Below are 26,227 nucleotides of genomic sequence, written 5' to 3' on the forward strand. Positions count from 1 at the left end.
ACCTGCAAGCAGGAAGGTTTTGTAGCAACACCTTCTCTGTGGATCTCATTTCAGGCCACACATTACCCCTGCTCATGCCACATTTTGTGGTCGGTGGCCGAGCTCAGGGACACAAGGCTGCCTGCTTTCCCTGGAACAGAGCTGCCCACCTCATGTTCACCATGAGTTCCCCCTCTTGGTGTTACAGTTGCTTCTCTGGCCATTTGTGCAATGACATCCTCTTTTGCTGCTGCATGTGGGGCAGGAGCACAGCACCAGCTTCAGAGAAGGGTGTTAACATTGTTCTCATTAGGGAAGCCACAGCACTTCCTCACTGTGGCTCCTGGGGTCTCTCCCTGTACACACCACACACTGCTCTGTTGGTCACTGGTGCTCCCCTGGGATAGGATAAACCACCTGTGCCTCTGCAGGACCTTCAAAGGATTTGGCTTGAAAAACATAACGACTGATAGCAGATGTTGAGCATCAACAACATCTTACTGCTCAAAAAGTGCATAGCAGCAGCTCCTGACCTTCCCCCGTCTTGAGGGGGTTTCTCATGGGGGCTGTGGGATGAGGACAGCCTGGGCACAGCGAGCACCAGGTGCTTGTGCCAGCGCCACAGTCGCCTGGAGGAAGAGAGAGCTCGGCCTCAGCTGAGCCCAGCTAAATATAACCAGTGACTGGGGAGCTCCTACGCCTCGCCTGGCTCTGGTCCTGCTGCAATACATTCCTTCTGAAAGTACTGCTTGCCTCCTCAAGCCCTCTTCTCTGCTCCTTGAGATGCCACAGTTGAGTCTCAGAAGGTGGTTTCCTTCCCTCCACGTAGTTTCTTTACCCCATGGCCCTGCTTTTCCTTTTCCTCCCTTACTCGTTTGCCACTTGCCCCTGGGCATCTGCTCCTTCACCCAGTGCTCCCAGGGCAGCATGGCAGGACACAGGGATGAGAGACGAGTGTCTCCCTGCCCCTACAGCCAGGAATAGTTTAAAGCTCTCAAACACGAGTCCATCAGTGGATATTTGTAGTTGCAGTTGTGTCTTGGGGTACTTGGGCATGGCCAGAAGACCCAAGAAGGGACTTCTAGGTCTATACAAGGCCTCTCTGGGCAGTGCTGCTCATATTGGGTACTTTATCTCTTGCAAGTGCAGGATCTGCATTTGACTTTCTTTTCTTTTTTTCTTTTTTTTTTCTTTTTTTTTTTTTTTTTTTTTTTTTTTTCCCCCCACAGGAATTTTAAAAATATTCCACAGAGGACCAACCTGCTTCAAAGTTCCCACGCACCACATCTTGCACGTCCAGGTCAGTCCCAACAGGACCAATATTAATTTTATTATTAATAAAGGGTGACAGGTGACAGCAGGCACCTTATGTTTTTGGGACAGCTGATGCTGTCCCTTTCCCCAAGCACAGCTCGAGGGCAGTTTGTAGGTTACTGCCTGTCCCACTCACCACACTCCTACCACGGCAGAGGTTTTGATGAGGCATTTAGTGATATTTTTGCACTGGTTGCGAGCAGTAGGGTTGTGATGCTCCCACAGCCACACCAGGACTTCTTTGATTTAGCAGCCCTGGGACAGTTAAAATGTTACAACTTTTGTAGGTGTGTATTTCCTAAAACAACAAATAGTCACTTTAAACCCAAACCTGGTTTTTCCCGGGGGTATGAAGAGGTTGAAGAAATCAGCAAGGGTTGTGAAAGCAGCTTTGGGAATCAATGCAAGTAAGGGAGAATTTTGGCAGGTGGCATTACAGTTAATCACTTCTGTCTGAGAACAGCACCACAACACTTAAAACACAAAACACTTTTGTGTTTTAAGCAAAATCTGATGGTGAGATCCAGTAGACTTGAGGGTGTCATGAAGGTCTGCAGGTCATGAGTAAGTTACCCGTTACTATAAACTGCTTTTAAAAGCAACAACGAGCTCTAGGGATGTTTTATTATTTATTTTAAAAGCAGAAGAATACAGAAAGCTCTGCAGCAACCCAAACACGACCATAAATCCGATGCTTCCTTTCGATCTGAAGTGTTGATGTCCCAGGCGGCGGGGGCGTGGACCGTGCCAAAAAGCCGTCAGCCCGTGAGCGCAGCGCTGCCCGGGTGCCCTGGCTCCAAGAGCCTTCAGCAAATGGACCCAGTCTGTTTGCACAGAGAAAATCCCTGAAGCGGGAAAAGCGCCACGTAAGAGCAGGCACTGACCCGTGGGGAATGAGAGCAAGCCCTGCTGCGAGCGGAGAGGAGGGCGCGCATTCCTCGTGTGCCTGCGGGGACATCTGTGTGCGTGCCCGTGTCCGTGTGTCCGCGCACGCCGCGCGTGTCCGGCTGTGCCTGTCCTGCGGCCACATCTACATCCGCAGAGGCAGCGTGCCCGTGCCCGTGTCCGTGTCCGCGTCCGTGTCCGTGTCCGCGTCCGTGTCCGCGTCCGTGTCCGTGGGCCCGGCCGTGCCCGCGGGTCCCGCTCCGGACCGGGCTACGCCTCCCTGCGCGGGGCGGGGAGGCGGCAGCGCACCCTCGGGAGCGGGACAGACACACGCACAGACCCACGGACACGCGGAGAGGCACACGGACCGGGGCACCGCATACCGCCCCGTCCCGTCCCGCCGCCCCCGGGCAGCTCCGCGGCGCCGCCCCCGCCTCCTCCTCCCGCCGCCGCCGCCGCGGCCGCACAAAAGGCGGCGGGGAGGGCCCGGCCGGGAAGGGCAGCCCGGCCGCCCCGGCCGCCGCACCATGCCCCGCCGAGGGGGGCTGCCGGCCCCCGCCGCCGCCCGCCGGCCCCCCCCGCTCCTCCTCCTCCGCCTCCTCCTCCTGGCCGCCCCGCTGCAGCCCGGCAGAGGTAAGGGCCGCTCCGCTCCCGCCGCCCCGGGCCCTGCGAGCGCCGCTCCGGAAGGCGGCTTGTCCCCCAGACCCGCCTCGGGGCTCTCCGTTACCGTCTGTGGTCTCCCTCCCGCCCCCCCCTCCCGGTGCCTCCCCCCGGCGCCCGCTTTGCCGTGCGCCCGCAGCCGGCGGGACGCTGTCCCCTCTGTCCCCGCTGTCCCCGAGCCGGGGGTGGCCACTGCCGGGGCTCTCCGCGCATCCCCGGCACGGCGCCGGCCCCGGCCCCCTCCCGCCGTGCCCCCGGTTGCGGGCGGCGGGGAGCCGCGCTCCGGCAGCGCTGCGGGGCACGGACCGCGTCCGCGGGGTGTTGCACCTTGGCCTTAAAAAGCACGGAACTGCTATTTATGCACCTCGCTCTATATATATTCCTAATGGGAGCGGCTGCAGCCGCTTCTGTTCAGGGTGAGCACTTCCCCGGGATGTTTGCCTGAGCGCGGTGCGTGTAATCGATGGCATGAGGAGCTGCAGCGGACAGCCGCACGCAGGCTGTCGCCCTGCCGGTCACCGGTCTCCACGCTCTCACCTTGTGTCGTTCCTCGCTTGCACCTTGAACCGTGGTACCTAGAGCGAGGTCCTTGTCCCTCATGGGGATGCTCTCGGTTTCCACACGCACACGTGAACTGCAGTGCAGTTTGTAACTCTGCTCTAGCAGTACTGGAAATAGGGTTTCCCTCCTCTCTGAGCACTTGGGGAAACTTTTTTTATAAGAAGGGAGCCCACAAAATGCCTAAGTCCACCATTCCAGTACCTACTCTCAGTGCTTGATATTTTAATGAGTAATCTTGGGAAGAGGCTCATCTTGCAGAGTGCTGTGGCACGTAATTGCAAAAGCTCAGGAGAAGTTTTCTTAATTTTTTTTTTTTTTTTTGTATGCCTGATGCATGAAATTGATGGTTCAGTATTGCAGCTGACCATCTCGGGTCTCTTAGAATGCTTGTTGCAAGCACAGATAAAATGCTCCTTTTGCATGCTTAGCTGTATAAAGTGCATCACTTTTTTTTTTTCTCTGTCTTCCCTAAGCAAGCCAGTACATTCACCCCTGTTTAAGGAGCTGCCCAAACTAGGATTTCTTGCAGAACAGGTTTAAAATGAGGTCTGATTGCCTGGAGCATCTTTATGAGTAAATTTGATGAGTACCTTTCATCAGAGTTTCCTATCTTGCTCTGCATCTGTAGTTTGATGTATTAAAATCTCCGCTGTCTAGTGGAATACACTGTAATCTTCTGCTTTTGTGGGCTCTCCTGCAGCTCAGCCCAAGGGAAGGATGTCATTTGGAGATGTTCTTTGTGCTTGCTGGACACTATTGTGCAAAATAAATAGGGAGCAGGGCTTAGGACTGAGTGGCATCAGTATGAAGGACTGTATGTGGGCAGTGCAGCTCAGCCATCCAGGGAGTGGATTATTTACCTCCAGAGTAATCCCAGCTAAACCCTGGATGGAATTTTCCCCATTATGAGAACTTCAGTTGGTTTTTCAGGAGTGATTTCATTAAATGTATCACAGGCCAAGGAGCAGACTGAGCTCCTTCCAGTCTCAGTGGGTGACTTGCCCCAGCATCTGCAAGGATCTGGACTGGCATGAGCATCATCAGGTCCTTCCTATACTGGATTTGGGAGAGACTGCACTGAACCAAGCACAGCAAAGACTTGCATCTGGAAAATCCTGCGTGTTTCTACTCCAGCTCAAAAAGCTCAGGTTTCAGTCTAAAATTGGAGGGCTTCACAAAGCTCCGTTTTCACAACAATGCTGGAAATGGTTTAGTGTTGCTGCCCAGTGGAAAGAAAAGCATACTTGGAAACTTCAAAAGCTGCCACCGGGAGGAATGTCACCCCATGGCTGGCCACAGGAGCGTGGGCTGCTTTGGTCATGGCACGCAGTGGAAGGAGGAGACCTTGGTTTTCATTCAGCTATTACTGTGACTAAGTAAACTCTCAAAAACCCAGCAGTCAGGAATGGAGGTAAATATTTCCATGCGGATGGGCGAGTGAAGCTGTGGGAGAGCCAGGCCTGGGTAGCCAGGGTATGGATGCAAGTATTTGCTATATAAAGCCCATCATTTTTGTTGGGTTACCCTGTGCACAGCTGCCAGAGCTGCAGCTCCCAAGGAGAGGCTTTGGGCCATGTTGTAGGGTTTGCAAATGCAAGTGTTAATTGCTGTCTGAATTTTAACTCAGTTGAACAAGTTACATTTTGCTTTATACTACTTATTTATGTTTTGAGCTCTTGTAGTGTCCAGGAGCTGGAATATAACTTCTGAATGTGAAAAAGGAATGAAATGCCTGGGGATGTGGTAACAGCCAGAAGGAAAAAAAGCCCCACACTCTTAAGAAGGCTCTTGTTTGGTATGAATGAGCCCAAGGAGCTTGTTTGAATGAGAGCCATAGAGAGAGTGCAGGGCTTGGCTCTCTGGGGTTAGAGTTAACCACCTTGCGGGCAGCACAGACCCGTCAGTGCAGGGCTCTGGCACGGCCAGGCCTCTGCAGTGACTGACAGGACCTACTTATCCTCTTTTTGTTTTTAGTCCAGGGCATGCCAGGTTTTCCTCCAGCTGTCCAGCTTGATTCACTGCTTCCTGTGCTCACAGCTCAGCCCCTTGCGGGAGCGACCCAGGCGGCCACTGCTTTCCATTTCTTGGTGCAATATTCACATGGGATACAGCAAAAATCCTTCTTCCAAAGCTCTCGTGGCAGAAAGTTCTTGGGTCAGGAGAAAACTTCATGGGACTCTTCAGCAGCTATTGGCAGCTCTGCAGAATCTGCAGATTACATCCAGCAGCAGTGTGGTGCACTGGTATCTGCAGATGCAACTGGCTGAAAATAGAGGCCTGACAATGCTTTTATTGACATTTGGGTTGGAAAAAATAGCAGATTGGGAGTTCAGGCCTGAGGCGTTTCATTTGGAGTGTGCAGCCTCTGTGCTGAAACCTCGGTTGAAGATTTCTTTAATCATTTATTGACAGTGGAAGTTAATAGCTGCACCCGGGGGAGCTGGGCCATCAGTGGTATGGAAGGGCACATTCATAGCCACAGGCACGCTTGAACAAGCTGCTGCATTCAGAGCCCATACCATCCATGTCTACTTTGGCTTTACTTGTGTGGTTCCACTTCATTTTTAAAGCCCAAAGTGCAAATTGTGGATTTTGTAAGTGAAACCTGCTCAGGACCCCTCGTGCTGCTGGACACCAGCAATCCAGGAGCAAAGAGCATCAGCCTGGCTGATGCCCCTGCTGGGATCACAGGCAGGGAGAGCCCTCGGTGTCTTCCACCCCTGCTGCTTTGGACATGTCCCAGAGCAAACACACTGCAAGGCTTAGCCTGGATATCCTGTGGAAATGTCTCTTGTAGTAAAATAAAAGTAATGTACTGCAACATGAGTCCAGTGTGAGAATCACCTGTGTGGGAAGAGGAGATGAGTATGCTTCAAGAGTGCTTTAATATGAGAATTATGGGGAGAGGCCCCCCCCATATATTCAGCTAGAAAAAATGAGAAGATATGCTTAAAGATGTGTCTTTAAGAGTCAGCATCTCAGGGCTTTTGGACAGCCAGCTCCATGTTTCAGAGTGGTCAAACAGTTATTGAGCTCTGCCTACAGCAATGGGAGTCTTTGATTAGGCATATGAGCAGCTGGACTCTTACTAACCCGACACCATTGAAAAAGAGTGAAGAAAAACCACCAGATTCAGTCATTTTTTATAGGTTCTCAGCACCCCAAAGCAAGTTTCTGTCCTTTTCATTTACCTTAGGGAAGGAAAAGAAAACAAGACCCCCTTACAGGTGAAGAGAGATTTACAGCTTCTCCTGCCTTTTAGGCTCCTAGGAGATTATTTGCTCTTGTTTGAATTTACAGTGTGTTTAGCATTAAGAATGTCTCAGAAGCACCCTAAGCACTGCTTTGGAGTGGAATAACCGTTCAGCCCACACTGTTCTCTCTTGCTGAAGGTCTCAATTTGTGCACCAGTGGAAGCGCCACGTCCTGTGAAGAGTGTCTCCTCATCCATCCCAAGTGTGCCTGGTGCTCCAAGGAGGTAGGTGGACACACCTCGTTTGTTTCATGCTTTTTGTAGCACTGGAAGGGAGCTCTTTTCTCACCTTGCCTGTTCCTGACTTGTGCCGCAAGGGGTGAGTGAGGGCAGAGGATGCTCCATGCCCTAGTGTGTTTTGGGTGTATGTGACTCCTCAGCTCTTTGACATCATAGGAAATAAGTGTCTGACCCCACTTTGACCCCCACTCACCCTCAACAGAGCAGCACTGTTCCTTCAGTCCTTCTGTCCCTTCAATTACCTTCTTGTTTTCGGTGGATGCTGGGTCCCTGCATGGGCTCTGTGTTACAGGGAGCCTTGCTCCAAAGCTCTCTCCCTAAAAAGCCCCAAGCTCCTGGCTAGTGTCCTGCTACGTGTCCCTTGTCGTGTGGCCTGACATGGGCTCTTTGTCTGTAACAAAGATAATTCTCCTTTCTGAATCTATTGTGGTATTTTTTGGGGGTGACCCGTGCTTCTGGCATCAGTGCCATGAGTTTCACAGAGTAACTGAGCACTTCAGAGGGAAAATACATCCTTGAGCTGATGCTGAAGCTGCTCACCCATAATTCAACTGCACCTCCTTGTTTGTGAGCAATTGCAGATACCTCCCCCTGCTCCCTAGGGGCTGCTCATGAGTTTAGGTCTATATATATATAATCCAATACATGTCTTATCAAGCAGACTTAGAATTTCTAGAGAACAAGGTGTGTGAAAGCCCTAATAGTGTTTGATGCATAGAAAGCAATTGTCTGCTTAGTGCCTGCCCTAGGTGTTCAGGAGAGAAGGATGGATGCTTTCAGGTGTATGGAAAAATCTGAAAAACAGGCTGGCACAGCTGCTGTGTCAGGAGCCAGTTTTGGGATGGGAGCACCCCAGAGCAGTAGATATCTTGAACCTCTCGATGGGCATGGCCGGTGGTGATGCTGTTCTGTTCCCTGCTGACCCTTATTCCTCTAGTGTGGCTATCCTTGTCCCCTCTGCTGTTCCCCTCCCTCCTCCTGCCAGGCCTGCCTGGGGCAGCCGCCAGCTCCAGGGCAGAGGATGGGGTTAGGGATGGAGATGGATGTGGGGTGAAGGTGGCTTGCAGTCCCTCTGGTTTGGCTGGGTCCTGGGGGCGTGCCCCAGCCTCTGGCTCTCCAGGTCTGTTTCAGTGGATGTTTCACTGCTAGGCTCAGCTGCAGCTCTCCAGGGAAAACCCTGTAATGCTGCAAGCACCACACTGCCTGACAGCGTCACAGCTTTCCTGGGTTGTTTTTTCCAGCCAGGCAATTGGTGCGCAGAAGGGAAAGGGTAAAGCAATAGATCTTGCTTCTGAGACATCTTGTAAACAGCTGTAAGAGCTCCTCTTCCAGCCAGCTAATCTGTGGAGGAGAGATTGGATCCAGGAACGCTGCTATTAAGCTATGGGTACCCAATAGCTTGTGCTTTTTTTGTTTTTGTTTTTTTTTTCCTTACTTGGCATGAAAAGACAACTTTCTGCAGAATGCTGCTAGTGGAAATGTTTATGTGGTGGTCCCTGTGACCACTAATTGTACTAATGGGACTGGCAGCCTGACTCTTATCATGCAAACAGGGTAGTTACTGAAAAAAAAAAAAAAAAAAAAGAAAATTCCTGACTGGAATGGAGGGGCCAAGGAGGAAGATGGGTGTTTACAGGGAAGTCCTGTAATACTTCCTGACCTTTAGCCTGCAGAAGCTATTTAAAAATATACAGTTCAAGGTGTTTTATGCCAAGAGCTATGTGTTCAAAAGCTGCTGTTCCCATGACATGCTGCATGCTTAAACTTAGCAAGTTCTTATCCTAATTCTGTATTTTTTGTAATTTTTTTAGAATATACTGTTTGAAACTAATTATTTCTCTTTAGCTGAGATCATCAGGTGAGGTAATGGGATTTCCAAGATGCCTGGAGTTTTTCAACTTCAGAAAGTTTTAAAGTAATATTATAAACTCTATAATATCCGCCTTCGTTTCATAGTCATTTCACCACCTTATTCCCCTTCCCTCTGCTGCAGCCTAGTCAGGTTTATTAAATTTGTTAAATAGCTGTTAATGTGTTTTCCTTAGTGTTTTCCATTGGCTGAAGTTTGCTATCTGTGTTTCCTGGTTGCATGTATGCCAGTCAGATTTTATAGCTCTGCTGCTCTTTAAATATCAGAGGTAAGATTTGGGAGTGTGTTCCCCAGATGGCAGCTGTGCTCTGGTAGAACCTCAGTCAGCTGATTTGTGTGTATTTTGTGCTCCCTTTGCATTTACTTTACAGGTTTGTGGGCAAATTGGGCCAGCTTTTATCGACTTTGCAAGCAAAAATTAATAATTTTGTCAGGAAATATATATGGTAGAAGTTTATCAGTACATGTAGTATAATTCTATATATAATGTATACAGTATGTTTAGAGATGTCTGTTATATGGTTTATATATATATATACACATTGTATAGCTGTGTATATAATTGCATTGCATAACTACATGTATAATTGATCTTCCTGTACATGTATACCTTCTTGTATTTCCTTTGGGGAAACATTGGGGGAATAATATCACTTGGTGGTACCATCATACCAGTTTCTTCGGGAGCCCTATCCCAGTAGTTTCCCAGGAGGGATAAGGTTTCCTGAATTTACATTGCCCTGAATTGTGAGGGTAAGGGGATGTGTACAGATAGATCTTACAGCAGAGCAGTCAAGGTGCTCTCACTTTATGACTGCCACCTCCCAACCTGTTGGTACTGCGTGCATCACGTCCCCTGGCTTGGTTGGACTTCTTTTTGCTTCTGCTTGTGCTCAGCATCTCTGTTCCCATCCAAAGGGGTGATGATGGATGAGCTGATGAGAGCAGCTTCTGGTGTGCAGCAGCCCTAGAGCCTCCAGGGGCTGCTGAGCTAACCACAGGTCTTTGGGCTCTTGGAAATTTGGGAGCAGACATCGATTCTGTTGGCTTGTGGAAGAATACCTTGAAAGGCAGGCCTCAAAGGTGGTGATTTTCATGGTGCTTGGAAGAGGAGGCGTGAATATGTGGCCTTAACCATCACTGAGCATGCCTTGAAACAGGGCTCTCTGAGGGAGAATGACTCTTGGTGTGATGGAGACTGCTGCAGCCTTTCCATCCACGCTGGAACTGAGGAATCTGCAAGGTCTAGGAGAAGCTGGGAATGATGAGAAATTGCTGCCATGGTGCTGGTGAAATATTCTCACTGAAAGCTGCACACTGGCCTGTGGGGTTGCTGTATCTCTGTGGCAGCCTAGTTTCCATGTGTGGGACCAGAGGATGCTTGTGGAATTTTTTGCAGTGGCACGTGGCTGCCCAGGCCGAGCAGGACTTTTTGGATTTGCTGGGGAGAACAGGGAGCTCAGGAAGTGGCTTCAGTGCTGTCCTCTGAGCTGCCAGGGTAGATGTGATAGACAGGTGGGTGTTGTGGTTGTGATAAACCTTCCTGGGCTGATTGCAGGGAGTGAAGCTCTTCAAAAGAGCCTTTGGGAGTACCAGTATGGGGGTGAAATTTCACCATTATGTTTTCTTTTTTGCTGCTTTGGGGAGCAGTGTACCAGTGTGCAGAGGCTCCTCTTGTTTGTTGGATGTGTTTGTTAGGTGGATGAACTGTGTTCATCTGTCCTTTACCTATGTGGGTGCATTTGTGTGTGTACATGGAAACCAGAGACACACATTAATTAAACTGAAATGTCCTTTTTGAGTAAGTGAACTGAAATTTCCCCAGTGGCACCCTCTGTTTTCCAGCAGGTGCTTTTACCTCATCCTCTTCCATCTCAGAAATGTGTGCCTAGAGAATGAGGAAAGAAAATCAAGGATCTTCCTAAAGGGAGCATGTCAAGTTGTTTTTTGGTGTTGGTGGGTGGTTTTTTTTTTTTTGGTTTTTTTTTTTTTTTTTTTAATGGAGAAAGCAGGCATGTTTCAGATGGAATTATTGCAGAACTGGATTGATTAAAGCAAAAAATGATTGAGACCTTCAGCAAAAGAGAACAGGATGGGCTGAATGGTAGGGACATGCCTAGTCAGGAATTAGATATTAGATACAGTGAGTGCTATTCTCCGTTTTTATAGCATGAACCAAGCAATTTGTCTTAAAGCTGTCAATCTGATGAGCATGTAATTGTCACACTGTTGTCTCCATTCATCCTGTCTGCCTGTGTGCATTCGCCTTTGTGAGCTTGTTAGCACCGATGGGGGCTGGAGCAGCCGGAGTGACTGACAGGGGCTGGGGATCTTCCAGAGTGCTCCCCTGTGGCACAAAGCAAAGTCTGGGGTGGTTCCCCCTTGTGAGGGGCATCTGCTGCATTTCTTGCCCAAGCAGACCTGCAGGTGGATGATTGACAGATGTGTGGGCACATTGAATTGCTTCACTGACCCCAGGGTGTTCTCTGCTTGGGGAAGACTGGAGTTTGAACCATTGTGCTGTGTCTGAGCTGCTGTGGGGCAGCCTTTTGGTGTGGTTTCTCATGAGCTGTCTGGACCTGTGCAATGCCCTTTATTCCCCAGGTCTGCTCATACTTTTTCCCTTTACTGAACCCCAATGAACCTTGATTTTCTCTGTCACAGAAAACTTGGCACTAGAGTTGGATGGTACCTGGTAGCCCCAGTTTTGGCTTTGGGTTTTGACCTGGGGGTGCAGCTTGGGTGTTTGTTTGCAGGGTGCAGTGGTGATTGCTGGGACTTTCACCACTCTGCTCAGTGTTACTTTGCTTGGGTAAGAAATCAAGATGAAGTAGGGGTCAGTCCTGCACCCCTGGGTGCTGAGCTGCACCACTTTCCCCTCAGGCATTTTCACCACTGAGGGTGGATATTTTCTTCCACCTCAGGTAATATGGCTTTTCACAGAACAAGAAAATAGCTGGGTTTGATTGGAGCTGCAGGTTAGCAATTGCTGCCCTTTGGTAAGTCCTCTGGACTCATTTTAGGGCAAAGTTTAGAGAAAATAGCTGGATCAAGCAAGGGGAACCTGGAGGAGTGCAAAGGTACTGCTGACCTAAGAGTTGTGTAGGGGCTTCCCCCTGACGCCCTGGACTTCCTTTGGAATCTTTGGAGCAGACCCTGGGAAGGCTTGGGAATGCCTGATAGAAGCTGCAGTTATGCGAGCAGCCCTAAATATTGTCCTATTTGGATGCTTCTCTCCAATGTTAGTTACTTGAGAGTAACTAGAAGTTCCAGCTGTGCTCCTGGGCTGTTTGTATTGCTTTTTGCAACACTTTTTTTGAGTGTCCTTTCTAATAGGTGGCAGCAGAAATGAGCTGGCAGGGGTGTTCACCTGGAGCTGTGGTCTGGGTACTGGGAGAGTAGGAAAGCATCTGCCCCTGCTGCTGGGTGGATAGGCCCAGGGGAACACCAGGACCCCACCAGGTTCTTGCTGATTTCAGGTAAAACCACATCTGAGAGAAACTTTTCTCCAAGGCTGCCTGAAATGTGCGGCTCTGAAAGGCTGGGTGTTGTTTTCAGTTTTGTGAAGGATTCTGATTTTTATTTTGTCATGCCGGAGATGATTTAGATAGTCCCAGTCCTCCTTTTTTGGAAGTTCATCTGTTTACACGATGTGTTCCAAGAAATTTGTGTTCGTATCCATCTGATGTGCCGTCGTCGGTTTCTTGGCCGGACCCCGCTGCTGGATGCTGGAATGCAAATCTCTCATTTTTCAAATAGCATTGGGACCTTGTAGTGAGAAAAATGCAGCTGGAAGCTCTGTCTGTGTCCCAGAGCCCTGTATCCAAGCTTGTCCTTGAGGGACCCCTGGAGATCACCTCATGAGGATCTGTCAGGAGCCTCTCCCTCCTTGATAGGGAGAGGCTCCTCTCCTGTCCTTTGCCATGCTGGAGTTTCAGCCATAAGTGAGGTTTATTCAGCCCCACAGTGGTTTTGGCTGAACAGCTGAAGGAGGGGCTGGCATGGCTGCAAGCATCTTCTCTGAATTATTTCATGTCATGTTAGTCCCTCAGCCCTGGAGCTGAAGAGGGTTGTCTCTATTGTTGTAGTGCAGAAATAAGTAGGAATTGACTGTTGAAAATACAGTAAGTTTTGGGCATGTGACTTGTTCCCTTTGGCACTTTTGGGGAGAAAAAAAAAAGGCATTCTAACAAACAGGCTCTTTGCAAAAGGGTGCATTGTGTGCTGCACTGGCTGTTCCTGAGCGCTGCCCTGCACAAGGCTGCTTTGTGCACCACGCACGGGGCTCGCAGCAAGGGCTGGAGCTCTGGGATGGGTGTTGGGAGACTCCTGGCCATCCTTTGGGAGTGACCCTCTGCCTGCACCTTGCTGCCTGTGCCTGACTGTCTGTGGTGGGCACAGTCTGCATTTTCACCAGCTCCTGTGAAGTTTCTCCCACCTCCCTTCCTCTCCACGCAGTGCTTGTGTGGGGATGTGTGGTGTCTCGCCCAGGGAAGAGGGAGCCACCCAGCCTGTTTTCAGCTTCACATCTTTACCTGTCCCTCTCTGGGTTGGTGGGTTTGTCCTGCTTCCCTCAGTGCCACCTCCTTGGCCTTTCTTTTGCAAAGCTCCTTTGAGACGGTGCATGTGCATAAAATAATAGGGATGGCAATGGGCTGTCCCTGCAGCAAACCAAGTGCTTTGCCTTGCTGTCTTGTCGCCAGAGCTGGGAACAGGTGCTGCTGCTGTAGCTGGGCTAAAAACACAGGGTTAGGTTTCTGTTTCAGTGCTCTGTGAACAAATTCAGTGTTCAAATCCTCATAGAACTTCCTTTTTTGGTTGATCCTTTTGAAAGGCTCAAGGCTCAGTGCAGGCTCCTTCCAAGTACAGTCACCACAAAGGACACCAGCTTCTCCTTGTCATCGCCTAGTTGTTAGATACCAGCATGTCAAAACAAAGCCCCTGCTGTGGGATTGATGCATTCCCCTCCACTTCCTTTTTGTCCCTTCTTCACCCCCCAGGATTTCAGCAGCACAAAGTCCATCACATCCCGGTGCGACTTCCTGCAGAACCTGGTTGCAAACGGCTGTGCCGGAGCCATCGAGAACCCCAGCAGCAGCATCAGCGTGGTGAAGAACGTCCCTCTGAGCAGCAAGGGCTCTGGCCAGAGCCACCTGGACGTCACGCAGATCACACCTCAGAAGGTCGCCTTGAATCTTCGTCCTGGTGAGTCCCCAGCGGCTCCGTGGGGTGTGAGGGGAGGGAGAAAGGGTGGCCAGGGCATGCCAAGAGCACGTTGCTGCTTGTGGCCTTGTAGCCCACTAAAGCAGGTGACTGCTGGCCCCTTCCATACCTTTGAACTTTGGTGGTGAGTCACAAACAGGTCTGGGGCTGGGGCACGTGTCCTCCGTGAGAGGACACTGCTGTTGGGCAAAGTCAGTCAAAGCCCACCCACAACTGCTACCAGTAATGGTCTTAACACCTGCATGTGTTTAGGGGGAACCTACTCAGCTTCAAAATGGAACCACTGTGTGGAAGGAGTTAAAATAACTTTGGTTTCTCCACTAAGCTGACAGGGCATGACTCTAAACTGAGACAGATCCTTCTATAAATTGGAAACAAACCCACATATCTGTTTTCTGTCGGTATGCAAAAGAGCTATGGGATCAAGGCAGAAGATGGAGATTTGAACTTGTGACTCAGGCCTTGGACTGTAGCCAGGTCCCTCTTTCATTCTCCTGAGCCATCACTTTTCTTCAATCTCTTCCTTTTAATTAAAAATTAGAAGGGAACAGCTCATCTGTGCTATGCGAGCATGCTTGTTATCAAAAGTTTTTGCATGGTGGGGGGAGGCTTTAATGTGGGTTTAGAATTCTTGAAAAAATTTGGCAGCTGACATTTCTGAAGAGGGAAAAAAGCTCTTTATTGCAAAGATAAGAAGCAAATATAAAAGCTTGATTCATTATAAGCGATTGGTGTGGGTTTCTAAGGCTTAGTGTTTTGTGACAGCTCTCACGAGCGTACAGAAAAGAGAAATATTGATGCTTTGCTGAAGAAAAACAGGGATTTGAGCTGGTGCTTATGCTATCAGTGCTCTCCCAGAGCCTACCAGTTGCTGCAAGAGTTTTAGTTTTAGCTGTGTAAGTTAGAAGTTGTCATGTTTCTCAGTTAACTTCCTCAGCTGTCATTGGTCAGACCCTCAAATCTAAAAAAAATTTGCTTCAAAGCTTTAAAATCAGCTACCTGAGAGCAGTCACTGCTGTTCATACATCTGGATGCATGGCTTCTGCCACTGAATGTTGTGTTAGAAAAGGGAACAAAAGGGAGTTGTTATTACTGCTGTTTCTTGAGGCAATTCCTGACAGAAAGGGCTGGCTCAGCTTCCACATCTCATCTCCTGTGCATCCTCCACACGCAGTGCCTGGTGCTCAGCGAATTCTGCTTTGCCAGTCCCTGACAGTTTTGCCAATTCAGTGTCCACTGCTCCAGTCAGTGGCAGGGTGTGGGGATCCATCTCCCTGTGTCCCCCTGGGGTCTGGCTTTTGGAAGCCTTGGGCTGCGCAGGGCTGGTGTGCTGCTTCTGCCCACCCTTGTGGGGACCACACTCATGGCCATCCTCAGTTCTTTGTGATGGAGGAGCCCTCCAGTCTGGGCTGAGCTGCAGGAATCACCCTGGGGACCCCTGCAGCAATTCCCACTCTGAGCCAGTAACTCCTCTTCCTATGCTCCTCTTGCAGAGCATCAGAGTCATTGCAGGAGGAGGGGCAAACCTGGATGTCTGTGATAGTACCTCCCATTTTTCTTCTCTTTGTGATGTTGGTCAACACTTCACCTTCAAGCTGATGACTTCCTAAACCCTTGCATTAGCAGGCCCAGTTTAAATTGTCCATTAATCCTTGAATTTGGGAGAACAGGTTTCACCCTGTGAACCTAAGACAAGAAGGAGACAACGTTGATTTAATTTTGGGCAGGAGGGGTGTCCTATTTCAAAGGCGAATTCACGCGGTGGCGGTCTGTGGCAATGGTGATCTTTTATTCTTAGACCACTAAGCAGAAGCAGAAGGGAGTGGATTGTCAATTGTTTGCTGTTCCCACCCAGGCAGTTTGATCTCATCATGCCGTGGCAGAAGTCACATCCCCAAATCTGCGTCCTCAGCTAAACTCCAAAGGCCTTAAATTGATGTCCTTACAGCGTAGCTTTTGGATTGAGCATTTAGTTTTTATAATATTGCTTTTTAATCTTCAGCCCAGCTATAAAGCAGCATGTCCTAGCTAAAAGAAATAGCAATAGTGTAAACAGACTTTAAAAATGTATAGAGGCAGCTGTGTTGCTCATCAAGCCATAAGCCTCACCAAGCAGGAATAAGCTGGATAAGCATGATTGTTGAGTTTATGTTCTTTAATTGATCAAAATAAATTTTTCCAATTTCTGCACTGCTTCTGCATGATGGTGTCCAAGAAAAAATTCTGGATTAAGCTCTGAGTTTAAAACATTTCAGTAAAAGGAAAAGGAGAGGATGGTGGAAACAATATGTGAGGAAGGAGGGGGCTGGATTATCCCTAGAAGTGTGAGAGTAATACTGTCCATAGAGAATAATAAATTCTTTTGCACTTACATCTACATACATTAGTGATATTTTCTCTGACATAATTGGTTTGTGCAGTTAGGAATGAAAGAGGAACCAGCCACAGGATCCTGTTGGTTTTGGTGCTTCTCAGGGACTAATAAATTCGTAGCTATTAAGAGAAGCACGTTTGATCACAGCATCCCAAATACCCTTTCTGGCAGGAAGACCAGTGTTTTGGAAATGAAAACATTGCAAAATACAGAGGACACATCCCCTTTTCGAGTGGGAAAAATAGGTAGGAATGAAAAATATGGGCATGGGAAAGAATTTTCCCAGATTTAAACACATTTTTTGCAGCACTGAATTAAAGTCAATCTTGCAATCAGTCTTTTACCCTGCAATCAGTGCTAACAGTTTTTTTGCTACATGAGTTATGTTCTTCTTTGTTCCCCCACAAAATGCATGCCAAGTAAACTGTGAGGCCCACCTGGAGCACCTGCTGCACTTCACATCCCAGCGCTGTGCCCTGTCCTGCTCCTGCTGGACAAGAAAGCTGGGAAGAGTAAGGAGGAATATTTAAGGCATGAGCTTCTTGCTTCCTACGGCTGGGCACTATCTCCATGTGCATGTTTGCACATGGTGCCTCCTGCAGCCCTGCCTTTTCCAGGTGGGGTTGCTGCAGATTGCAGGGAAATGCTGAAGGAGAAGGAGGGTGTTGTTTGAGGAGCTCTGGCTTGGTGCAGCCTGACCCCAGGTGCCAGGCAGGGCTCTGCCAGTCAGGCTGCAGAGCCCCTTGTGCTGTGCATTGCCAGCATGGCAGTTTTGGGATGCTGTTGCTGCTGTTGGGCTGGAAGTAAGTGGGAGCAACTGTGCTGCTGTGCACAAGGAGGAGAACAATAAAGCATAAACATTAGGGAAATGTTTTCACAATACAAAAAAATGTGAGTTCCATTTCTGGGGAAGAAGAGGGGAAGCCACAAGTGTTTTGCAGAACCTGCCACTGCCCTAAGTTCAGCCCTGCCCTCGAAGGGCTGGGAGAGGGCAGAACTGGGAGCTTGGTTTTGAAATGATCCAATTCCCTGGATCCTTTAACTGGGCTGAGATCCCAGTGAACTGGAAAAAGGGCTAATTTGGAAGCTGGGAACACAGGATCTCCAAAGCTTGGCTTGAGAGGTAGAGGTTTGTGGTTTTATTTAGACCCCTCGCTTAGCAAAGTGAAAGGCAAACTTTTGCCACCTACTGTCTGGCTCCACCAAGGTCCATTTGTGAAGTTGAATTCACTTTGAAGCCACCTCAGCTTTTCTGAGGCGTAGGTGTTGCCTGTGGTGGCCTTCCCTGGCACCCCTTCCAGAGGGTATCTCTACTGAAACCAGTGTGACAAAGGAGAAGGTCAGGGGCAGGCTTTCCTCTGCTTCTCTTCACATCTGCACAACCTGTGACTCAGCCCTGTCAGCTCCTTCCCTTGTGCTCGTCACTTCGGGAAGTTTCACCTCTGCCTCAGTGCTTCCCTGGGTGACCCTAACAACTTTCTTTTTCACTTCCCTTTTGCCCTGATTTCTCCAGCTCCATTTTTGGGGGAGCTCCTTTTCAAAGGTGTTTCTTCTGTGTCTGCTTCACCTTGACTTCCCTGCACAGCTCAGAGGACATCTTGCATTCACTTCATGCTGGCTGTTTTCTCCTGATCCTCTTTCTTCTCCTGCTCCACCTCCTTCTCCCTTTTGTACAGGACTTCTTGGACTGCTCCTGGTTTTCTTTGAGAATATACTCAAGTAAGCATGGGCAGGGTCCCTGTTGCAGTAGTCCATGAAACATCCATTTAAGGTTCACTCTGCTTTTCTTTCCTGTTTTCTAAGGAAACATCCCTGGACTGCACACTGGGCAACAGTGTTTTTCATGTGTCCCTCCCTTAGATGTTCTCTCAGATGAGATGGAAAGACTCTCTCTGATACCTCCAAAGAGTTAAAATAGAGACATGCTCTCCATGTCTTTTTCTTGCCAGCCAATATACTACATAGCTTAAGAGGACCCAAAGGCAATACCTGTTTTCCTGTTAGTCTCCTGAGGGATGTATTTGGAAAAGCTTATTGCCCTACCCTCTTCTTTTGAAAAGTGATCTGTCTGCTCTGCAGGGGGGGAAAAAAGTGTGATCCGGATTTTTATGTGTGCTGGGAGTTTGCTGCTCACCGTGCCCAACCCTTGTGTGCGTGCAGGTGACCGGACCTCGTTCCGAGTTCAGGTGCGGCAGGTGGAGGACTATCCCGTGGACCTCTACTACCTGATGGATCTGTCCCTGTCCATGAACGACGACCTGGACAACATCCGCAATCTGGGGACCAAGCTGGCTGAAGAGATGCGAAAGCTCACCAGCAATTTCCGTCTGGGCTTTGGCTCTTTCGTGGACAAAAACATTTCTCCTTTCTCCTACACGGCACCAAGATACCAAAACAATCCCTGCATTGGGTGAGTGGTGGGTGCACCTGGAGGGGCAAGGTCTGTGTTTGCATGGGGCCTGGATGCACTCTACATGTGCCTTTTTGCTGTGAATAATGGACCACACTTCAGCCCTGGCTTTTGGGAATGATGATGAGCCTGGCTGTCACTGTGATACTTGAGCAATTCAAAATAGGACAGCTTCTAATTCTGCTGTGGCTGTTGGGAGATCTCTGCATCTCGACATGGGAAACTGTTGTACCAGGGAGGTTGAAGCTATTTTTAAGTACCTGAAAAGGATGCAGACAAAGCAGGGTTTTTACAGCCTTTAAGGAAAAGGAGCCAGAGCCAGAAATTCCTGATTTCTGATCCTAGCTCTGAGTCATAGTTTGGCGTTGAGTAAATCAATTAAGCTTTTTGTCTGCATTTTACAGATAAGGAGACCAAGGCAATGTAACTTCTTCTCAACAAAAGTGTTTGGAGGAACTGAGATTTGCATGGCCTATAGTGCTGATTAATGAGTTTTTGTAGAGTGTTTTTAAGGCGGCAGACAGATTTTTTTCATCTTTATTGCTGTGGAAGGAAAGCAAACTGGTAGTTACAAAAGACACAAATGATGATGTGGTTTACTTTGTGGTGATATCAGAGCCTTCATCCCTTTATTTATTTATTTATTTATTTATTTTTTGCTTGTGTCTTTGCAAGTGTCTTTTTGTTTGCCTTTTAACCACCAGAGCTGGGATCAAGTCCATTGAATTGAGGGTTATGCCAGAGCAAAATTGGATGTAGGGAAGGGTGTCCAGGCTCAGATGGGTTTGGGTGCTGGCATTGAAAGATGGATACAGCAGCAAGTGCCCTCCTGAGAGAGTGTCACTGCTGACACCTTTGTAGTCTCCACCTCATCCATCAGTGGGTGCTTCCTAGTCACATAAGGGCAGTGAGGATAACCCTTTCATTTGAGCCATTTGTGGATACTTACATTGTAAGATCACCTCATGCATGGATGCCAAGCTCTCTGCATGCTCTGAGAAGCAGATAAAGACAGCTTGCATCAGCTGGGAGTTTCTAGGCCAGCTTTTGGCTCTGACCAAGCATTGGCATCTCACTGCACATTGCTTGTTGACCAGACCAAAATTATCTGTATTCACTTTTTACCAGTTCTGTCCAGAGTGGAAAGTCAAATAGATTTTAACACTGAAAACTCTTCCTTTAATCATGAGACAAAAGTGACCACACTGAGCCAGGAAGGTGTCTCTGCCACGATGGCATTGTACACCACAATCTTCATAGTGCTTCTCCCAGAAATTTGGCATAGCCTCTGAGGGATCCTCTGTCATCTCTGTCCTCCTTAGTCTCTGACACCTGCCCTCAGGCTGGGGACAGGCTCCAGCTGGAGAAATCTTGGAAACCTTGTTTGGCTGGTGTGTGATTTAATTGGAGTGACATGGCTTTTGCCAAGTGAAACAGAGTGAAACATGCAGGAGGAGATAGGTGCAGGAGGAGAGGATGGAACTGGACAACTCAGCAACAGAGGTGTACCTGAAACTTCCAATGACCTTTTAGCAAGAACATCCAGAGCTGTCACCTCATCTTTTTCCACCATGATCAGGCTATCTGTGTGTTCCTTTGGCTTTACCCAGGCGGTTACTTTTCTTTCTGTGGGTTACTTTAAGCCAGCCTGGTCTTGGGAAAACATTTAGGAAGGATTGCCCATGGCAGCTCATTGGTAGGTGCTCCCTTCCAGTTGCCATGTGTCTCCTCTTCATCCAAACCAGGGATGCTGGCTCCCTGCTCTCTGATGGAATCTCCTTCCCCAGCCTGCTCTGTGTGGGGGCTCTGGCTGCTGCCATGTATCCCTGGTGCAGCGAGGTGGGTTGTCAAGCGTGGTTTTGTTTGCAGCTATTCCTGGTGTCAAAACAAACCATACAGCATCTAAGAAAAGCTGCAAGTAAACACAAGCTGCAGTGAGTGCTTTTTGCCCCTGGTCCAGGCTCTCCCCTCCCGTTCCTTGTGGTGGTGACTGACTTGCAGGTCTGGGTGGGGTGCAGCCCTGTTTCCCTTGTCTCCTTCACCTCTGCTCCTGACTCAGCATCCTGATGGGCTAAGGGCAGCTTGCTGAGGCCCTGCAGTGCAGAAGTTTCAGGCATGACAGACTCCTTGCCTTGCCCTGGGTGTGAGCGCGATGCAAGTCTGGACGTGGATCATGGATCAAAAGGGATGGCTCTAATTGCCAGCCAAGCCCAGGGCAATGAGAACTGCCCCACAGTTAGGGGTCTGAGTGTGTATGGAAATCCCTGCAATTGGGGTCCCTTGTGAGGAATTTGAGTCCTCAGTGATGGTAAATTTTAAATACTCCTTTGTGTAAAAAGCCTCTTGCAACTTACCCATAGTGGGTCATGTGTCAGCAGAAGCTTTTAATTGTACTCTGGGTTATATGTTTAAAGATAAGAGTGAATTAGTGCCAGGCCAACTCCTTTTTAAACATATTTCTTCTTAACCCTTCCCATCCCTCTCTCCTGCACACACTCACTGATTTCTCATGCCACAGGAGCTGCTCTGCTGAGCTCTCCAGGCGAGCACCAAAACTGCCTTCTCATGGTTTTGTATGGAAAAAAAAAGGTTTCCTGGTCGCCTGCCAAGACATTTCTCTGCCTTAGGGTGCCCCTCCTACCTTTCTGCTCCGGTGGCGCCCTGGGAAGCAGAGATGGTATTTGTTCACCAGCTTGTAGGGAGAGTGGGAAGAAGCTTGAGCTGGTGTTGGTTATTACTCCATCTCATACTGGGCCATTGCCAGGTGCCTGGTGATGTGCAGTAGGTGTAGGGTGGCTCATACTGGCAGGAAAACTGGATGACACAGTGAAAATCTATGCAGATGAGGAGAAAGGTAACCCACAGGCTCTGCAGGTCTGGGACATGGCCCCATGGCCCTCCTGGGCTGCTGGGGAGGGTGGATCTGCCTAAATGCAGCCTCCCTATCACTGGGTTGCATCTTTGGCTGCAGATTCCCAGTGAAAACCACTTTGAGTGCTGAAACTGCAGAGCTGCATGGTCCAGCGTGGGGTGGTGCTCAGTGTCTCCGCTCACATGGTATGTGGAGAGAGATGTTCAGTCCTGGTGGGATCTCTGGAAACTTCAGCTTCTGAAAGCCCCTGAGGGGGAAAAAAATTTCTGAAAGCCCCTGAGGGGGCTCTACTGCAGGGCTTTGTAGAGAAATAGCCAGAAATTGAAGTGTCCAGAATACGAAGCACCGCGAAAGTATTCCAACCCTCTGAACAAAATCTTAAGAGACCAACCTGGTAGAGCTGGGAGCTTCTGCAGTCCTTGGCTGCGGGTGTGGTTCCTCCCAGCTGACCAGTCCTCTGTTCTTCCCACAGTTATAAGCTGTTCTCCAGCTGTGTCCCATCCTTTGGCTTCCGCCACCTCCTGTCCCTGACAGATAAAGTCGACCGTTTCAACGAAGAAGTCCGGAAACAGAAAGTTTCCCGCAACCGAGATGCTCCAGAGGGTGGCTTCGATGCCATTTTGCAGGCTGCTGTGTGCAAGGTGAGCTGCTCTGATTTCTGGAGGTTTCTTCTGCTCTGCTCTTGAGCCAAGGCAAAGCTTCTGTTTGCCATTTCTTGGAAGTAACCACTCAATTTTTCTTGGAGAAACTGAAAAATGCTTTTAAAAGTAGAGGCTTTTGGTTTTATGTGCTTCCGTAGATAAAAAGGAAAAAAGGTTAATTCTTTTTCTAGTTTAAAGGGATAAAAATGGATCTTTTGCAAATGCAAATTTAGGGCTGAAATCTCATTACACAGTTAGACCTTTGGTGCTGAGCACCTGGGACAGAATCCTTCCAGAGTCACATACACTGTGGTGCAGTACTGCACATCAGCTCAGTGTGATTTTCAAGGGTGTGTCAAACACGTCCTGCAGCAGTAGACCCATGTTGAGGGTTGGAGGTGGTTGCTACTGCTCATACTTTCCCTCTTTGTGTGTGGGGGGATGATCTCACCTCTGGGTGCTGATAGCTTTCTCTCCCTCTTTGTCAGCAGAACTGGAGCAGAGTTCATTAGCTTAGTGCCATGTTACCCGTGTCTTTAGGGTTTTTGGAGATGCTTGCTTGGAGATCTTTCTGGAACAAGTAGTTAGGTTGCTCCATATCCCTTTGTCATGAATGAAAGTGTTTGCTCCACTCTCACATGAGGCCGAGCTTCCTGCTCATCAAGAATGGTTCTATTTTTTTTTTTCCCTATTGGTGCAATTTTCTTTGTGTTTGCTTCAGCCTTGCTTAGTCCTTTTGGTTGGGCATGTTTTCTTCTGAAACAGAAGGGTTTGAATTATGGGAGCTGGGAGATAGGCATGGTCTGTGGGAGCTATGGATTGCAGGCATGTGGGAAGCCAGATCTTTCCTTGCCTGGGTTGGCTTTGCTGTGCTTCATGGTCTTGGCAGGACTGAACCTGCCCCACTGGGGCATCTTCCCACAGATATTGTTGTTGGCACAGCTACAGGCTGCTCCCAATAACTGTCTGGATATAAAGTGCTTCTCAGTTTTGGAGAGGTGGCTCCCATGGTTAGAGCAGGGATGGCTGAGGATGGTGACTCAGTTGTGCCATTCACCATGCGGGTTTTTGCTCTCCCTTCCACGATGTTACTGCAAAAACAGGCAAATGTTTCCCTATGGTGCAGCAGCACTTCAGTGTGTATCACAAGGGCTCATTTCTGAAGTGTTGGTGGAAGGCAGGAGACCTGCAGGATATTTCCTCTGAATTTGAGGCAGTCTTAGATTGTTGTTAAGGATCAAAATCTTTAACTGTCCTTCTTGAATGCACAGCCTGGTCCCTTCTAAATTTAGAAGATTAATTTAGATGCTGGTACCATCTAAATTCAGGAATGAGCACCCTCAAGGAAGGGTGAGCAGAGGTGAGCATGTGCACATGCATGACTGTTGGTATGATGTGGCAGGTCATGACAGCGAATTTCTGCAGCCACAGCAGTTAATTAATTACTGGAGCTTGGGTGTGGGAAAGGAAGTCCATGGGCCTGGTGTGCAAGGCAGGAGAACTGGCTGTGCCATGACTCATGCTGCATTGGCAGTGCCTTGCTCTGGGCAGAGCAGCTGCCTCTCATCACAGCCATGAGCAGCAAAGATTCTGTCTGTCCAGAGTTAAAAAAGGCAAAATTTCAAGGCAGCTGATTGACATTAGGATGTTTGGTCCCATAGTCAAAATGGGAACTTATTGCTTAATTTCCCTTGTGGTCCCCAAGCGAAGACCCAGACTGGTTAGTGGCTGTGGGTTGTGGTGGGGCTCAACACACTGAGATGGGTGAGGGTTGAAGACATCTGGCGTGGCAGTGAAGTGCAGCTGGCTGACAAGGATGTTCTTGGTGTGGAGTTTTTCATCCTGCAGTGACTAATGGAGTATCATGGGGATGAAAATCCCAGAAGCAGACAGTAATTTCTGTTAACTCAGGACCTATTCCCCCTCCCCTGCAAGGAGGGCAGCATATGGGTACCTTGGTGACTTCTGAGGTGGGTTTCCTCCTCACTGCTGTGCACCCCATTGCATCTCACTGGCATGCTCCAGCTTTTGCCAGGGTAGTTACCACCTTAGAAAGTCCCCTGCCTTGGGGACAGGCAGCGTGTTGCCCATGAAGCACTTTGTGCTCAGCATCAAGGGTCACGGCACAGCAGAGCCTCACGGTCTCCAAGCCATGGTGTCTAACAAGGCCTTCTCCTCCCCTTCTGAGGTGTCAGAAACAATACCTCCAGTGTTGACTAGATGTTTTTACACTGGAATGCATAGCAAGCATTTCTTCTGCATGAGCTGCCTAAGGGATCTGTAGCACTCAAGTAATGTTTTGGCCTGGTCTTCAACCCAAGGAATGGGGAAAGTTTGTACAGCTAATAGAGACTAAGGAGCAGGCCCGGGGTTTGGCTCCTTTCTGAGAGATGAAGATATGGTAAATGTTATTCTCAAGGCAATGAAAGAGCCAGAGACAATAAGCCTTTATTCTGATGCTAAAATAGTATGCCAGGAATATTAATCAGCCTTCCATAATTACATTTTCCATTTACAGTATTTTGGTTTTTTGCCATTCTCTAAGTGCAAGCCTCATATGGCTTGGTGGTATGTGTAAGTTTCAGATCTTGTATGCTAAGATGCAGTGAGGAGATAATGCTAGATTGGAAAATAAAGCATCTTTTGGAATGGTTTTGATTGATGCTTGCTAGACACTGGTAGTTGGAGATAGCCAAGGCATCTGGGAGGCACTGAATTGCCTTTCAGAGCAATACCAAGTGAAGAAGGTTTTGGCTTTTGATCCCTAAGGCATACTTGCCTTGCACCTGTATCTGTTTCTTGCTTCCAAGAAGGTCTGCACCTGAAAAACTAGTGAGGTTTTAGAGAAACTGATGAATCCAGAGGGGTCTCCTGGCAACTGAGTCTTGGTAATTGAATGGCTTTTATTCAGTGCCCAAAGTATAAATGTAGGTATTTTTTCAGGCATGGAAATACAGGCTTTGCTGCTTTTTCAGTAGTATTTGGAGAGCTGTGCTGAGGCAGCTGCGGCAGTTTTGCCAGTCACTATTGGCTGTATGGAGTGAGAAGCTGTTTTTTTGGGGTACAGAAGGCAACTGCAGCTGGTTGTAGGAGTAGGAGCAGGACCCATAGCACCCCAAGCCCTGTGGAAGCGTGTTACTCTGCTTTGGGTCCAGTCCCATCCCTGCTTTAAAAGTCCTTCTTATCCCATAAGGATCAAAAACCAGATGAGAGGGTAGGCATCAGTGCAGGGCTTTTTGTTCAGCAATCCCAGTCCAATAAAAATAAATGAAATTTTCCTTGGTTGTTTGCTTTAAGCGGATTGGAGTTCTGCTCTGGGTTTCTCAGTGGAAACTGCATGCTGAAGAGCTGTATTTTCCAGTGCCTTGAGGCCGCTGGCAGAGGCAGTGTGAGATGCTCCTTGGCATGCCAGCCTCCTTGGGGGGCTTTTTTCATAGGTCTACAGCTTTTTTTGGTGTGGGACCAGCACTGGCTCAGCCAGCCCATCCAAGGCACCTTGGTCTGATGCTCTGAGGCATCACATACTTTCAGTGCCTGGATACTGGCACTGAGACTGTGGGTGCTCATTGCTTTTTGGGAGTGAGTTCCTGAACTGAGCAGCCACAGCAGCTTTGATATTGTTTATATGGGAAATTGTGTCGGAGTCATGGAGAGTTTGTCTGCAAAGGAATTCTTAACCCATGATTTAAAGGTGGGCTTAGCAGGCAGGTGACCAGCACCAGCTCTCCTGAAGTGACTTTGTAACTGCTGCTTGAACACAGCTCCTTTTCTTCGTGTGCAGCACATTTCTAAGGAAATGAAACTCAGATTAATCCTTCTATTCTCTTTGGGAGTTTCTTGGCCTTAATAATTTAAAAAGAAATCAGCTTTGGATACTCAAGGAAAGTGAATTGGATGGGCTTCTGTCTGGTGGCTGAATAGGCTGAAAACTGCCTCTTGCATTAT

At 48.7% G+C, this 26,227-nt stretch overlaps 1 protein-coding gene across 1 annotated transcript in view; it reads left to right on the forward strand.

The window, feature by feature from the left end:
* The first annotated feature begins 2,171 nt into the window (after positions 1–2,171).
* ITGB5 (integrin subunit beta 5) overlaps positions 2,172–26,227 on the forward strand; it is a 57,439-nt gene continuing 33,383 nt past the window's right edge. Inside the window, exons 1-5 of the mRNA XM_038142246.1 lie at positions 2,172–2,811; positions 6,792–6,877; positions 13,763–13,967; positions 18,520–18,769; positions 22,114–22,282. Of these exons, the coding sequence (XP_037998174.1) occupies positions 2,187–2,811; positions 6,792–6,877; positions 13,763–13,967; positions 18,520–18,769; positions 22,114–22,282 (1,335 nt within the window). The 5' untranslated portion in view covers positions 2,172–2,186. The remainder of the gene's footprint in view (positions 2,812–6,791; positions 6,878–13,762; positions 13,968–18,519; positions 18,770–22,113; positions 22,283–26,227) is intronic.

This window comes from Motacilla alba, chromosome 7 (genome assembly GCF_015832195.1).
Source record: "Motacilla alba alba isolate MOTALB_02 chromosome 7, Motacilla_alba_V1.0_pri, whole genome shotgun sequence".
In the NCBI taxonomy this organism is placed as follows: domain Eukaryota; kingdom Metazoa; phylum Chordata; class Aves; order Passeriformes; family Motacillidae; genus Motacilla; species Motacilla alba.